The following is a 13932-nucleotide window of genomic DNA, read 5'->3' on the forward strand; positions in this document are numbered from 1 at the left end:
TTTTACAGTAAACGTTTCAATCGAACAGCCACGTTCATTTTGGCCGCTAATCACAGAAATGACATGCGTGTGTCAAATTTCCGGTTTCCTAATCAATAATGCTTGTTTGAACAGCAAAAAGGAGAAAATAATTCCATACTGGATAACGACATTTTATACAAAAATAACTCTTAGCATGCAGAGGCAATGTCTGCCATGAAAAGGATTTTTCACAGACCTTCTGGCAAGGATATGCATGCAGGTGCTGTACACACAAGGCATAGTAGCACCTACACTATTCCTGGTGATTGATGACAATCGTGACTGCAAATTCCGAGAGAAAGGAGACCAAAATGAAGACAAAGGTAGGCGCACGAAAGCCACATTTACAGTTACACTGCGCAGACCGCATTTATTCATTTGAGCAAGTTCAGTCAAATACAAGTCAAGCCATTTATTTTGAAGTTGCCCTTGGCAAAATACTGGCTGCGTGTTACCGAATAGTATGAACAATCATTGTGGCGGCTGGTGTGACCACGGTCTTAATTTGTGCCTGAAAACATGACATTCAGCACTACAGCTTTCTCATCCGAAGGAGGATCTCTCACTGTAGGCCCATTTAGTTGTGTTGGCTCGAAACGATATGGCGGAATCCTTACAGGATTAACGCTAGATGCATTCGCATCACCATAGTTGCGTTTCATTGCGCCATCTTTGTCCAACGATTACACATGACGTTTCATTCGGGTTATCTGGTCACATGTTCAATAAACATGGTGCCACTCTGCATTATTTTTAGTCGTTATTAAATGTAAAGAAATTCACCACATTATCAAATTCATTATAACAAATATATGAATTGTTCACTGCTGCAAAGAAAAAAAAATCACTATGTAATAAGTACGGTATCCTTTTATTTCTCCTACCCGTTGACAATCCAGTCGAAAGCATGGAATTGCCTACAAGAAACTAATGGTTTGCCATCTAGTGGTCATCCAATGACAATTTAAGATTTTTTTTTTTATTTTTTATTTTTTTTAGATGAGCTCCACAAACATTGCCAAACATTAACTCCCCTTACATTTACTGAGCATTTGCGATTTCACTATCACAAATATCACCCAAGATGTTGAACACACACAAAAACACAAAAAACACAAACACACACACACAAAACCACTACTAATAACAGCAAAGAACACAGAATAACTTTTTAAAAACAAAAACATGCAACATTTGAAAACCAAGATCGATAGAAAAGGAAACGTCCATGAACTGGTCTCAACGACAACCAATAAAATGACATTTTAAACTACCATGGGAGGGAAAATGGTCCTCGGAACGATGCTCCGATCCTGTTGGAGGCCTGGGCTTCTGATCTGTTGGCGAGAGCCAAAGCAAAATGACAAACATGATGTACCTTCGACTTGCCGTGCTAAAGACCAGTGTCGAGGCCAGCCCTATTTTGGCTGGTCTATAGCCCACCCAAAACTTGCCTTAGCCCACCCTATGAATTCGACCTCAAATTAATTTGAATTTATTTATTTATTATTATATCTGTGGTGATATGATAGTACACACTTTGGCGTTGACAAAAAAATAAACCTCGTGAAAATCGGTTGAGAAATTAGCAAATTATGACTTAATTTCAATGTCCATGCGTTGCCTTTTAAGGGAACATCGACCTTCCCAACATGGCCGCCACATCAGAATCATCCTTATTTGCCAAGTACCGGTATGTCAAAAACAAACAAGGAATTTATCTCCGGTAGTTGGAGCCGCTCGAGTACAACAACAGTCAATTGACAGAGAATACTTTTGAGACAAAGACATTGGGGGGGGGGGGAACAGTCATTGAGCAATAAGGTTGCCAGTACACTGGTAATGCCGGTACAATTTATTTATTTACTTTTTACAATTGTGCAAAAAGATCTCCAGTTTGAAATGACTACTATAACAATAGTCCGGTGCAATGACCATTGTGCAAAAGGGCGCCGAGACTTCAAGAAATGTATGCAGTTTAAAGTGACTAGTAGTGTGATACTCTGGGACAATGTCGATTGTGCAAATGTTGCAGATGCTACTCAGTCGGTTAGCCGCGCTGCGACAGCATGCTGGCGTATTATCTTCATCTCTATGGTCAGAACCACGACACACATTTCTAGCCGTGTTAACGCTAATGACCAGGTAATGCTTGATTTACAATCCTGATACAATCTATGAAATGACAGTTGAGCACACGGCGATGCTTCAGACAGCAAAAGATCTCCATACATGACGTGTATTTACATATTATTAGGCTCATATCCATTTATAATTTGTATACGATAGCAGGCCTACTTAAGAGGTAAAATATCACCAAAAGTATTTAAGAGTGAAATGCAAAGTATTACCTAATGTGAGATTTATCTTGTGTTTGTTTGTGCTAAATATCATTAAATATGAACAATATTTCTTATGTCATTTTATATTGCAAAACAAGATACTACAAAGTTAAGTCTCTTACCATTACTACATAAAGTGCCGAAAGCAAACATGGTCGGTCAGTATAGTTCCAGTTGTGTCACGTACTGTAATGTGGCTACACCTAAGCTTTCAATGAGTTCTCTTTGGAATGCCGTAAACGCTTTAAGAATCCTTCGTTGACAATCTACTGGGTGATTGAAAAGTAACTCCCTATTTTTAAGTACTTGTAATTTATTTGTAATCTATAATTCTTACAAGAAATTAACATGGAGAAGAAAGTGTATTGCATGGAGTTTTATTGAAAATTCGCTACGGGCGCCAGCATTAGCCACGGCATAGGAACTGCATTAACTGATTTCACAAGGAACGCTTGTGGGAAGGAAGACGTAACTTCTCGTATTCGCCGTTCAAGTTCTTCCAAAGTCGTTGATTTGGTAGAATAGACTTGCTCCTTTAATCATGGAACACACGCAAAAAGAATTGAGAAAAATATTACAACATATGAATAAATAAGGATTTTAAAATAGGGAGTTACTTTTCAATCACCCTGTATATGTACAGCCCGTAACACCACACTACCATTTATTAATTAACGGAAATAAGTGTGAATAACCCGTTAGCCCGTGGTTGGCTATTGACGTCCATAGGCTTTCTGCCAACCGAGAGACCGTTTCACCATCTGGTGAGAACACGGTAGCTAATAAGCTAATCAGGCACTTGGAGCTATCGCTAGATAATTGAATAACAAAGTTTTTGCGCAGTGTATCTGATATGATATGAAATGTCTCCTTTAAGTATCTTATGCCAAGATTGTGCGTGTTCATATGTGGTGTTTTTTGTTGTTGTTTTAATGAGTATGTGGGAGAAAAAAATTTACATGCCCTGCAAAAACAAAATCTTACCAGGAATATTTTATTTCTAGCCAAAACTAATTAAAATTAGACATAAAAAAATGCCAGTCGAGTATAAACAAAACAAAAAAACGTATTCTCCTTGCAAACTTTTTGTCCACTTTTTTCAAGTAAAAAGTATCTTGAAACAAGTGAAAATTGTCTAAAAACAAGGTAATGAGGTTTTTTTTGGTACGTTTTTTAAATTTTATTTTCAATATATTTTAAATTTTTGCATTTTGGGTGTTTATTTTTTTCAGTTTAAAAAAAAACACTGGCAGTATCAGGTCGCTTTCATTGCCATAACTACATGTGCTAAATTCATTTAAATGCTTGTTTGTGACAGGACACCTTATGAAACACTGTTTGCAAATCTATGCTTTTCAATAGATGGACATACGCTATTTTTTTAAAAAAGCCACCCAGGTGCAGGTGACAGACTGCAAAAAATATAAATAAATAAAAAACATTGCATAATGAATTTGTCTTAATGTTTTTTTTTGTGCAGTTGTTATACTGTATATACTACATTTCCAACAGTGTTGTCTATGACTCAAATCAAAAGGTGACCCTATAAACATCTTATTTGTTCTTTAATAGAGCTAGAGACTCTTTTTCGAGGTCTAAAAAGTTTTCAGAAAGGTATTTTCCAAAATTAGGCCATAGGCTCAGTCCACCCAAAGTACTTCGACCTCCACTCGCCCCTGCTAAAGACTTACCCCTGATGCACACCGGTCAACGTGGTTTCACCCCAAATAAATGGAACGGCTGCCTCGTCGACTTCTGCGTAACAAAGAGATCAATTAAAAGTCTTGAGTTGAACAGAGGATTATATACGGAAATCCAAAGCAATGCATTTATTCTTAGAAAAGTAGAAGCTTGTTACCACAGAACTTACACTTGATTAATTGTTTCTTATGCTGATGGGCTAGTTTTCAAGCAGGCAACATTTGACACAGCCAAAAGTACCCATTTTAATATAAAACACATTGCGACTTGTGAATTTAATTTGTTCCATGACCAACCCTGTAACTCAGGGTTGGTCAACTAACTCACTTCATCCAGCTCTTCCGGGGGATCCTGAGGCCTTCCCAGGCCAGCTGGGAGACAGTCTCTCCAGCGTGTCCTGGTAGGACGTGATCGGAATACCTCACCAGGGAGGCGTCCAGTAGGCATCCAAATCAGATGCCCCAGCCACCTCATCTGGCTCCTCTCAATGCGGAGGAGCAGCTGCTCTATTCTGAGCCGCTCAAGCTTCTCACCCTTTCTCTAAGGGAGAGCCCGGACACCCTGCGGAGGAAATGTTTTTCGGCCGCTTGGATCAGGGATCTTGTTCTTGTGGTTGCGACCCATAGCTCATGGCCATAGGTGAGGGTAGGAACGTAGATCGACCGGTAAATTGAGAACTTCGCCTTTCGGTTTAGCTCCTTCTTCACCATAACAGACCGATACAAAGTCCGTATCACTACAGACGCTCCACAGATCCGGCTGTCGATCTCCCATTCCATTCTTCCCTCACTTGTGAACAAGACCCCAAGATACTTGAACTCCTCCACTTGGGGCAGGATCTCATCCCCGACCTGGAGAGGGAACGCCACCCTTTTCCGACTGAGGACCGTGGTCTTAGATTTGGAAGTGCTGATCTTCATCCCAGCCGCTTCACACTCTCTGCGCAACCGCTCCAGTGAGAGTTGGAGATCATGGCTTGATGAAGCCAACAGAACCACATCATCTGAAAAAAGCAGAGATGCAATACTGACGCCACCAAACCGGACCCCCTTTATGCCTCGGCTGCGCCTCGAAATTCTGTCCATAAAAGTAACAGTGGCAGCTGCTCCTCCGCATTGAGAGGAGCCAGATGAGGTGGCTGGGGCATCTGATTTGGATGCCTCGTGGACGCCTCCCTGGTGAGGTATTCCGGTCACGTCCTACCAGGACACGCTGGAGAGACCCAACAGAATGGGTGACAAAGGGCAGCCTTTGCGGAGTCCAACCCTCACCGGAAACGAGTCCGACTTACTGCCGGCAATGCGGACCACACACGGACACTGGTCGTACAGGGACCGAACAGCCCGTATTAATGGGTTTCGCTACCCCATACTCCCGAATCACCTCCACAGGACTCCCCGAGGGACACGGTCGAATGCCTTCTCCAAATCCACAAAAGACATGTAGACTGGTTGGGTGAACTCCCATGCACCCTCGAGGACCCTGCCGAGGGTGTAGAGCTGGTCCACTATTCCACAGCAGGAAGAAAACCTCACTGCTCCTCCTGAATCTGAGATTCGACTTCCCGACGGACCCTCCTCTCCAGCACCCCTGAATAGACCTTACCAGGGAGGCCGAGGAGTGTGAGCCTCCTGTACTTGGAACACACCCTCCGGTCCCCCTTCTTAAAAAGGGGGACCACCACCCCAGTCTGCCAATCCACAGGCGGGTTCGGGGATTGCCGCCACGACAGGCACCGGCCACAGCTCCAGTCGACCGCCTCAGCAATGGAGGCACGGAACATGGTCACCTCGGACTCTATGTCCCCCACCTTCCCCGGAACATGAGCAAAGTTCTGTCGGAGGTGAATTTTGAAACTCCTATTCTGCCAGACGTTTCCAGCAGACCCTCACAATACGTTTGGGTCTGCCAGGTCGGATGGGCATCTTCCCCCACCATCGGAGCCAGGTGGTGATCAGTTGACAGCTCCGCTCCTCTCTTCACCCGAGTGTCCAAAATATGCGCCTGCAAGTCCGATGACGTAACCACAAGGTCGATCATTGAACTGCGACCTAGGGTGTGTAGACACCCTTATGCTTGAACATGGTGCTCGTTATGGACAATCATCGATGAGCACAGAAGTCCAATAACAGAACACCGCTCGGGTTCTGATCAGGGGGGGCGTTCCTCCTAATCACGCCCTTCCAGGTCTCACTGTCATTGCCCACGTGATCATTTAAGTCCCCCAGCAGAACAATGGAGTCCCCAGCGGGAGTGCTCTCCCGCACCCCCTCAAAGGACTCCAAAAAGGGTGGGTACTCTGAACTGCTGTTTGGTGCATCGGCACAAACAACAGTCAGGACCTATCCCCCACCCGAAGGCAGAGTGAGGCTACCCTTTCGTCCACCAGGGTGAACCCCAATCTACAGGCGCCGAGCCAGGGAGCAATAAGTACACCCAAACCTGATCGGTTTGGGGAACTCCAGAGTGGAAGAGAGTCGAACCCCTCTCAAGAGGACTGGTACCATAGCCCAAGCTGTGTGTGGAGGTGAACCCGACTATATCTTGTCTGAACCTCTAAACCTCATACACCAGCTCGGGCTCCTTGCCTGCCAGAGAGGTGACATTCCACGTCCCTAGAGCCAGCTTTTTTAGCCGGGGATCGGATTCCCAAGGTCCCTGCCTTCGGCCACCACCTAGCTCACACTGCAACCGACCCCTATGGCCCCTCCCACAGGTGGTGAGCCTATGGGAAGGGGGACCCACGTTACCCTTTCGGGCTGTGCCTCGCCGGTGATTGAAATTCTGTGTAATTCTTTGTTTTATGTTTATTTTGACGGTAAATTTCAACCAGGTGTGGCAATAAACAGCTTAAAGCCTCATTTTTTAACAACTGTACAATATCTGCCAAACTGCTGCATGTGGTGGTGTTGAGTCACTGCCATCATACAGTGCCTGTATCTCAAATCAAACCGAGGAAAAAAATAAATGCAAATCAACAGCTCAAAAAAAGTCAGGGTCACTCGTATCTCAAGAAACCACTGTAACGCATGTCAATGAAACGTGATTGGAACCGTTTTCCATCTCACCCTTATCCCAGTCTTCGGTCATGTCGCTGGTGCACACCGAGTGTGGCCTGACCGGAACCTCCCATTTTCTCCATACTTCAGTTGTACCTGACGACAGAGCAGCCATCAACTCAGAAGACACACATCAAGACTGAAAAAGTTGTCATGTTACCCTCCGTTGTGCCCGCCAGAATCCTGTTGGGACAAGTTTCCATATGGTGGGCGAGTTCATGCTTCCGGACCAGGTGGCAAGCATTGAAGGGGCAGGTTTTCAGCTCCTTGGCCAGTTGTGGATGGTTCTGTATCAGTAACAGATGAGTCACTGTTGGGTCAAACTTAAATGTCCTTTTTCATCTGAAATGTTTCTCTGCTCTTTCATCTTTAATGAAATTGCAACTGGACTTTACACCGATCTGATCGGCTTGATCGGTATCGGCCGATAATTAGCATTTTATGCTGATTGGCTTTAATGTCATGATTCGCCGATCGGCTCCACAAAAGAGCATTACTCCGCGTCGCCGTCGTATACAGTACATTTGCATCAAAAAGCTAGTGTATTTTTAGCCTTGTCGCGTGTCTTTTGACGTCATTTACGATCACTAGGCTTTGTCAAATCAAACGCGCCCGAATACACTCATTACCACGGCAACAACAACACGTGTATTGTGTTTAGACTTTACACCAATCCGATCGGCCTGATCGGTATCGGTCGATAATTAGCATTTATGCTGATCGGCTTTAATGTCATAATTTGCCGATCCGATCAATGGCCGTTACTCCACGTCGCCGTCGTGTACAGTATATTCAAATCCAAAAGGTAGTTTATTTTGAGCCTTGTCACGTGTCTTTTGACGTAGTACTGTAAATATATATATAAATAGATGAACAAAGGTACATTATTTATTGTAAATATATTTATTTGAGCAATTAAGTATATAGAGTATATGAACAATTGATTTAAATCGACACGTTGCTCCATCTTGTGAGCGGATCGGTTATTTTATTTTTTTTTTAAACTCGCTGATCGGTCCCAAAAATCCTGATTGTGTAAAGCCTAATTGTGTTGGGCAAAAAATAACAAAATGGGGGAAAACACGTGGTGGTGGTGGGTCACTGGTGCTCGGGAGAAGACGTTCGTTCAAGGATTGCTTGAGGTACGTTCATGTACTTTTATTAGGCTAAGGCTCTCAAGCAGGCAAGAAAACGTTCTGTAGGCTAGCAAGCTAGTGCTAGCACTAACGGTTGTATGTAAACAAGCTGGTGTTCTGTTGAATCATGCTCTAAAGTTCCTGTGTGTGTGAAGTAATTTAATTACAATAAAGTAATTTAGTCACTGATGGTGTAGTGGTACACTCGCCTGACTTTTGTGTGGGCGGCGTGGGATCAGTTCCCACTCAGTGACGGTGTGGATGTGAGTGCGAATGGTTGTCCGTGTCTATATGTGCCCTGTGACTGACTGGCGACTACTTCAGGGTATAGTCCGCCTTTCGCCCGAAGTCAGCTGGGATAGGCTCCAGCACCCCGCGACCCTAACCAGGATTAGCGGTGTTGAAAATGGATGGCTGGATAAAGTAATTTAATTACAGTAAGTTAGCACCTATTATTTCCGTCACCTTGTAATGTTGGTAGGACCTGACTGATTAGAATACATGACCTGACTAGAGAAGATTTTTGAAGATACTCAGTATACAGTACACAAGTATATACAGTAAATGAACAAGTCATTTAAATAGACACATTGCTCCATCTTGTGATCGGATAGGTGATCGGTTATAATTTTTTGGAATTCACTGATCAGCCCCAAAAATCCTGATCGTGTAAAGCCTAATTGCAGCTGCGACTCAACAAGTCTGCCCTTAACAGCCCACACTCAGAGGTACAGAGATTACACTATGAAATAATTAGCGGCATTCCACAGATAAGGAATATACTTCTACTGGCCAATATGATTGCACCTAAATGTTTACCTGAATTGTGCCCCTTATTAGTTTTCTCACTCGCTTTGGTACAGTTCTCAGATCAAATATTTTTTTTTTTTTTTTTTTGGTAGTTCTCAGATCAAATTTTAAAAACTACTCAATCTTCACATCATCGTTACACTAGTGCACTTCAAACAAGCTGCTTCTCATTTCTTTGAACAAGTTCCAAATGCTTCGGTACAGCCATGCAAATGATTATGTACAATTCGTAGCTGTCTCCTACATCATCAATTGCTTATGTCATATTGATCAAAATGTATTATAATGGGTCTTTATTCAATAGTCTCACCCCCCAGAACATTTTGGCATTATTTCATCGCGCAAGTCTTTACATGCAAAATGGGTAAACAAGTTGTCATATGTCAAACATAATTCTATACATTTCGATGAGACTTCCCAGCAGACTTCCCCCCCCCCCCAAAGTGAATCTTGACTTTCTTTAACAAAGCAAAGCAAATGTATTTATATAGCGCCTTTCATACACAAGATAACTCAATGTGCTTTACATGATTAAAAGCATTTAAAACCAAAGAAAAAACAGCTTATAAACATTTAAAACAAAGAGAGAAAAAAATAAGAGTACGAGTAAAACAGCATACAGTGAGAGAAATATAATTTATAAGAGAAATGTGTGAAGCAATAGATCAACTGATGTTCAACGGGTTTTCAGAAACTGCGCAAAGGTGCATCTGAGGAACCATCAAATGGTGAGTGTATGTTCTCAATCAAGGGCTTGGGTGTACAAAAGACTGCACTGTAATTAATACAGCATTGCAAGTTCAGTTTTCCGTAAGGAGACTGTCCTACACAGTATGTTCACATTTCTACATTTTTTTGTTTTGTTTCTTTGCCCTATGCAGTGTCTTTTCCTTGGTGTATCGCAATGAGGTGGTCTTTCAACAAATTACAGTACAAACACTAAAAGCGTAAACGTGAATCTTGTCCAGACTCTGGCAATCACCCACACACACTAAGGTGTAACTTATAATTGAAAAGAATGGCTTTTCATTATAGTTTACATCAGAACATTCCCCCAGAGTACAATGTTTTATTGACAACATAACTAAGCGATTTGACAGTCTTACCTGTTCACAATGACACAAGGACTTGTCATTCTGATGGCGCTGATGTTCATTGACACAGATATTTAATTGAGCAACAGACTTACTTTTACAGGAAATCCATGGTGTTTTGCTATTTGTATGAATTGTTTTGACAAATGCACTTAGTTTGGAAATGTTGAAGATGATTCAAGAAAAGTACTAAAGTGACTGAAAAAACCCTAACGCTGCTCCCCTTTCATAGCTGTGATCTTTTTGGATTACAGTTTGTACAAGAAATATCTGCATCGTTGAAAACAGATTTATACAGCTTTTATCAAAACGAGGAAGAAAAACTCACCTTCTTGCATTTTATAAGGTGGTACGAGAGGCGACAAGCCCGGATTTGATGGCTCTTATCAAATGGACACTGGCAGAGTTTATCTGGGTCAAAGTCGCCCTTTTCAGCTTCAATACGAGACAACAAATGATCACATTAAATCACTGTTTGCTGTGAATGACGCCGCCAATATTATTTACCGGGTTCTTTGACCAAAGAACTCTCTGCAGAGCGGGCCAGCAGAGATGGTCCAATGCTGCTCCCAAACCTGATGGTTGTCATCTTGCTGACCTTGGAAATGAGAACTATTCCCATAGTAAATTATATGTTTGAGGGGTAACACGTGACAATAAAATTCAGTTGTGCTCATAAATTTACATAAACTGTCAGAATTTTAATCTAAAGAAAAGGAGTGATCAGGCAAAACACATGTATGTTTAATGGGATTCAAATTCAACTAGAAGGCATTTCAGAATAGCACAAATCATTAAACAAAACATAGCAAGAAAGAAAATAATGAAATGGTCCACGTTCAGACCTGTCATATTTTCCCCCAAATTGCCAATATTTCACAATAAAGAGTACTAACAAAATACTAGGCTTTACACGATCAGGATTTTTGGGGCCGATCACCATCAGCGAGTTTAAAAAAACGATAACAAGTGTCTATTAAATGACCTGTTCATTTATTGTATATACTTGTGTACTTAATTGTTCAAAAAATTATATTTACAATAATGTATCTTTGTTCCTCTATTTATGCCAGTGAGGCATAGTGACAGACAGAACAAATGAATGGTCTTCTATTAGATGGAAGGAAGTAAATGCGGTAATTAATGTATCCATTTTTTGTGACATTATTGTTTGTTGGTCTACCGTAAGATTTATCAATTATAAAATATGTTCCTTGGCTCCATAAAGGTTGGAAATCACTGCTCTAGTCAGATGGTGTATTCTAATCAGTCAGGTCAAACCAACATTACAACATGACAGAAAAAAATGGGTGCTAATTTACTGTGATTAAATTACTTTATTTTTAATTAAATTACTTGCCCCACACCAAAACTTTTGAGCATGATTCGACAGAACGCCGGCATGTTTACGTCAAAGCGTTCGTGCTACCGCTAGTTGCTAGGCTACATAAAATTTTGCCTGCTTGTGAGCCGTATCGTATTACAATTACGTGAACATACCTCAAGCAAGCCTTAAACGAACGTCCTCTCCTGTCCTGAGCACCGCTGACCACCAACACACGTTTTTCCCCCATTTTGTCCTCATAATATAGTCGCCGCGATCCACACTTCGCCACGGTAACGAGTGTATCCGGTCGCATTTGAGTTGACAAGATAAAGCCCAGTGATCGTAAAAAAACGGGAATGCGGTGATATCGGAATACAAGATTTTATTGCAGTAGTCTGACATTGCAATCGTGAAAGAGCAAATTTTTCTTGTCGTCTGATCCCGGCATTACATGTTGTCTGTTCCACACCGCCGACATATTTTTATTTATTTATTTTTGAATAACTTCTTGGGCCGTCAGATATTTACAGTACTACGTCAAAAGACATGCGACAAGGCTAAAAATAAACTTGCTTTTGGATTCAAATATACTGTGCACGATGGCGACGCGGAGTTAATGTCTTTTGCGGAGCCGATCAATGTCGGCGAATTATGACATTAAAGCTGATCAGCATACAATGCTAAATATTGGCCGATACCGATCAGCCCGATCAAATCGGTGTAAAGTCTACAAAAATACTTGAGCAGAGTAGACTGATGGGCCTGGTAAAGAAAGATACTGTTTCTAATGCAGTTCACTGAATTTGCTTAGTTTGTGGTAATAAAGAGACTGAAGGAGCCACTATCAGCTACAAGTCACGCTCAACCACGCGACGCACAAACCCCCTCCTTTGAGCCAACTTTTAAATCTGTTCTCTTTCTACGTCATCTTCACAGACGTGACGTCACAAAAGCAATCAACAGGCCCGCCCTTATTTAAATTTTCGAATTTTTAGTAGTTCTAACATCTGTGTCACCGCAACAGAATCATTATTATAACTTCATTTATAACTAATTAACCCATTACTAAAAAAATATATATTAAATGAATCTCAATTCAAGAAGTAATATTTTATTTTCATTTTTTTTCATTAATTTATCACTTCCAATTATTTAGTGTGCAGACATTTTTTTTTTTCCCTTCCCCATTGCCAACTGATAAGTAATCAAAACAGGACAAGAAAAATGTAGCGTATTGACGTACATTTTAGCGTCTGCAATTAATTAGTTGAGTAGCTCCGCAGTCTTGGGAAACTTTGAAAGGTTACAAAGAGTGTAAAAACAATGGACGCACGCCAAAGATTATTGATTTGTCCATGACCCAAAATGTCATGAAAACAAATGAAGATGTTCTTTTTTCTTAAGCCTACTAACCAACAAACAAATTTAACACGACATAAGGGGGGGGGGGGGAGAATAATAATTGGGGGGTGGGTGTGACGGGGGGCTAACATTCAAAGGCGGTTCCAATTTGAAGTCTGTAAAACTATTACGTACGGTTTGGGTGAAGAAATGTGGCCAGGGGGACAAAAGTCACGGTTGACACGGTGAACGCGACGTACTGCGTTGACTTGCTGCAAATGTAATTTCTGTGCCTCAAAATCGATGCCTCCCGAGTAAACCTGCTAATGGGAAATCGTCTTCGTTCGATTTCATGGTGGCCTAAAGGTGCATTACCGCCACCGACTGGATTGGAGGTGCCACTGCTGTCCTTCCCCTCCCCCCCCCTCACCCAAACTAAAATACCCCAATCTTAGTCTACGAACGCAAAACAGGGTGTTGAATTTTGAAGAGAGAAATAGAATGACGATTGATTAATAAATTAAGCAGTAAAACAAAGCCACTTGTGTCTTTAGAGGTCCAACCAAGGGGCAACTATACAATTCTATCTATATATGTCTATAACATAATTACATTAGCTCTTTCCCTGCATATATTTTGCATTAGAAAAGCGAACTGGTACACCACCAAACAAAAGGTCACAAAAAGTATCGATTTAAATAATGAGCTCGTCTCAATGTACTCACAAGTTTCCTTCCTCAGCGTGAAATGTGGGCTTGTTTAGTTGAACACTCAGCGATTATTCGGTTTTATGAACGGCAACCGCTGATACACGTGCAGTTTAATTGTGTCTTCAGCCATCTAGTGGAAGAGCATTGAATTGCTCTGCCTGGCTGTCACTATACGTCACTTGCATAGATAGATGAACAAAGATACATTATTTGTAGTAAAATAAGAAGAAGAATAATAACTCAGCCCAATCAAGTGAAATTGGATCATTTCCCAGATGTATGTATAGTAACATTATTATAAAGAATCATTCACTCAATCATTTTCACATTTGAGTCTATATGATCATCAATCACGTGCATGTGTTTGTTTGATGATCTAAATCTGTCACAT

The 13932-nt window shown here is 41.5% G+C and overlaps 1 protein-coding gene across 1 annotated transcript; it reads right to left on the reverse strand.

The window, feature by feature from the left end:
* Positions 1-305: 305 nt before the first annotated feature.
* Positions 306-13169, reverse strand: zgc:56699 (uncharacterized protein LOC405758 homolog). The gene is made up of 7 exons (XM_061672388.1): positions 13027-13169; positions 10671-10775; positions 10492-10598; positions 7284-7410; positions 7133-7219; positions 4055-4118; positions 306-1358 (listed from the first exon to the last, which is right to left on the reverse strand). Exons 2-7 carry the CDS (start codon positions 10750-10752, stop codon positions 1292-1294), a joined length of 534 nt encoding a protein of 177 aa, XP_061528372.1. The 5' UTR covers positions 10753-10775; positions 13027-13169; the 3' UTR covers positions 306-1291.
* Between the last annotated feature and the right edge of the window lie 763 nt (positions 13170-13932).

This window comes from Phycodurus eques, chromosome 1 (assembly GCF_024500275.1).
Source record: "Phycodurus eques isolate BA_2022a chromosome 1, UOR_Pequ_1.1, whole genome shotgun sequence".
NCBI classification, from domain to species: Eukaryota; Metazoa; Chordata; class Actinopteri; order Syngnathiformes; family Syngnathidae; genus Phycodurus; species Phycodurus eques.

What these genes read in the sequence shown, in the direction of transcription:
- zgc:56699 (XM_061672388.1), bottom strand. Translation starts at nt 10,752, where the DNA reads ATGACAACCATCAGGTTTGGGAGCAGCATTGGACCATCTCTGCTGGCC. An exon ending in TTCTTTGGTCAAAGAACCCG is followed by an intron (nt 10,599 to 10,670) that starts GTAAATAATATT and finishes CTCGTATTGAAG; the next exon opens with CTGAAAAGGGCGACTTTGAC. An exon ending in TTGACCGGTGTGCATCAGGG is followed by an intron (nt 1,359 to 4,054) that starts GTAAGTCTTTAG and finishes TCTCGCCAACAG; the next exon opens with ATCAGAAGCCCAGGCCTCCA.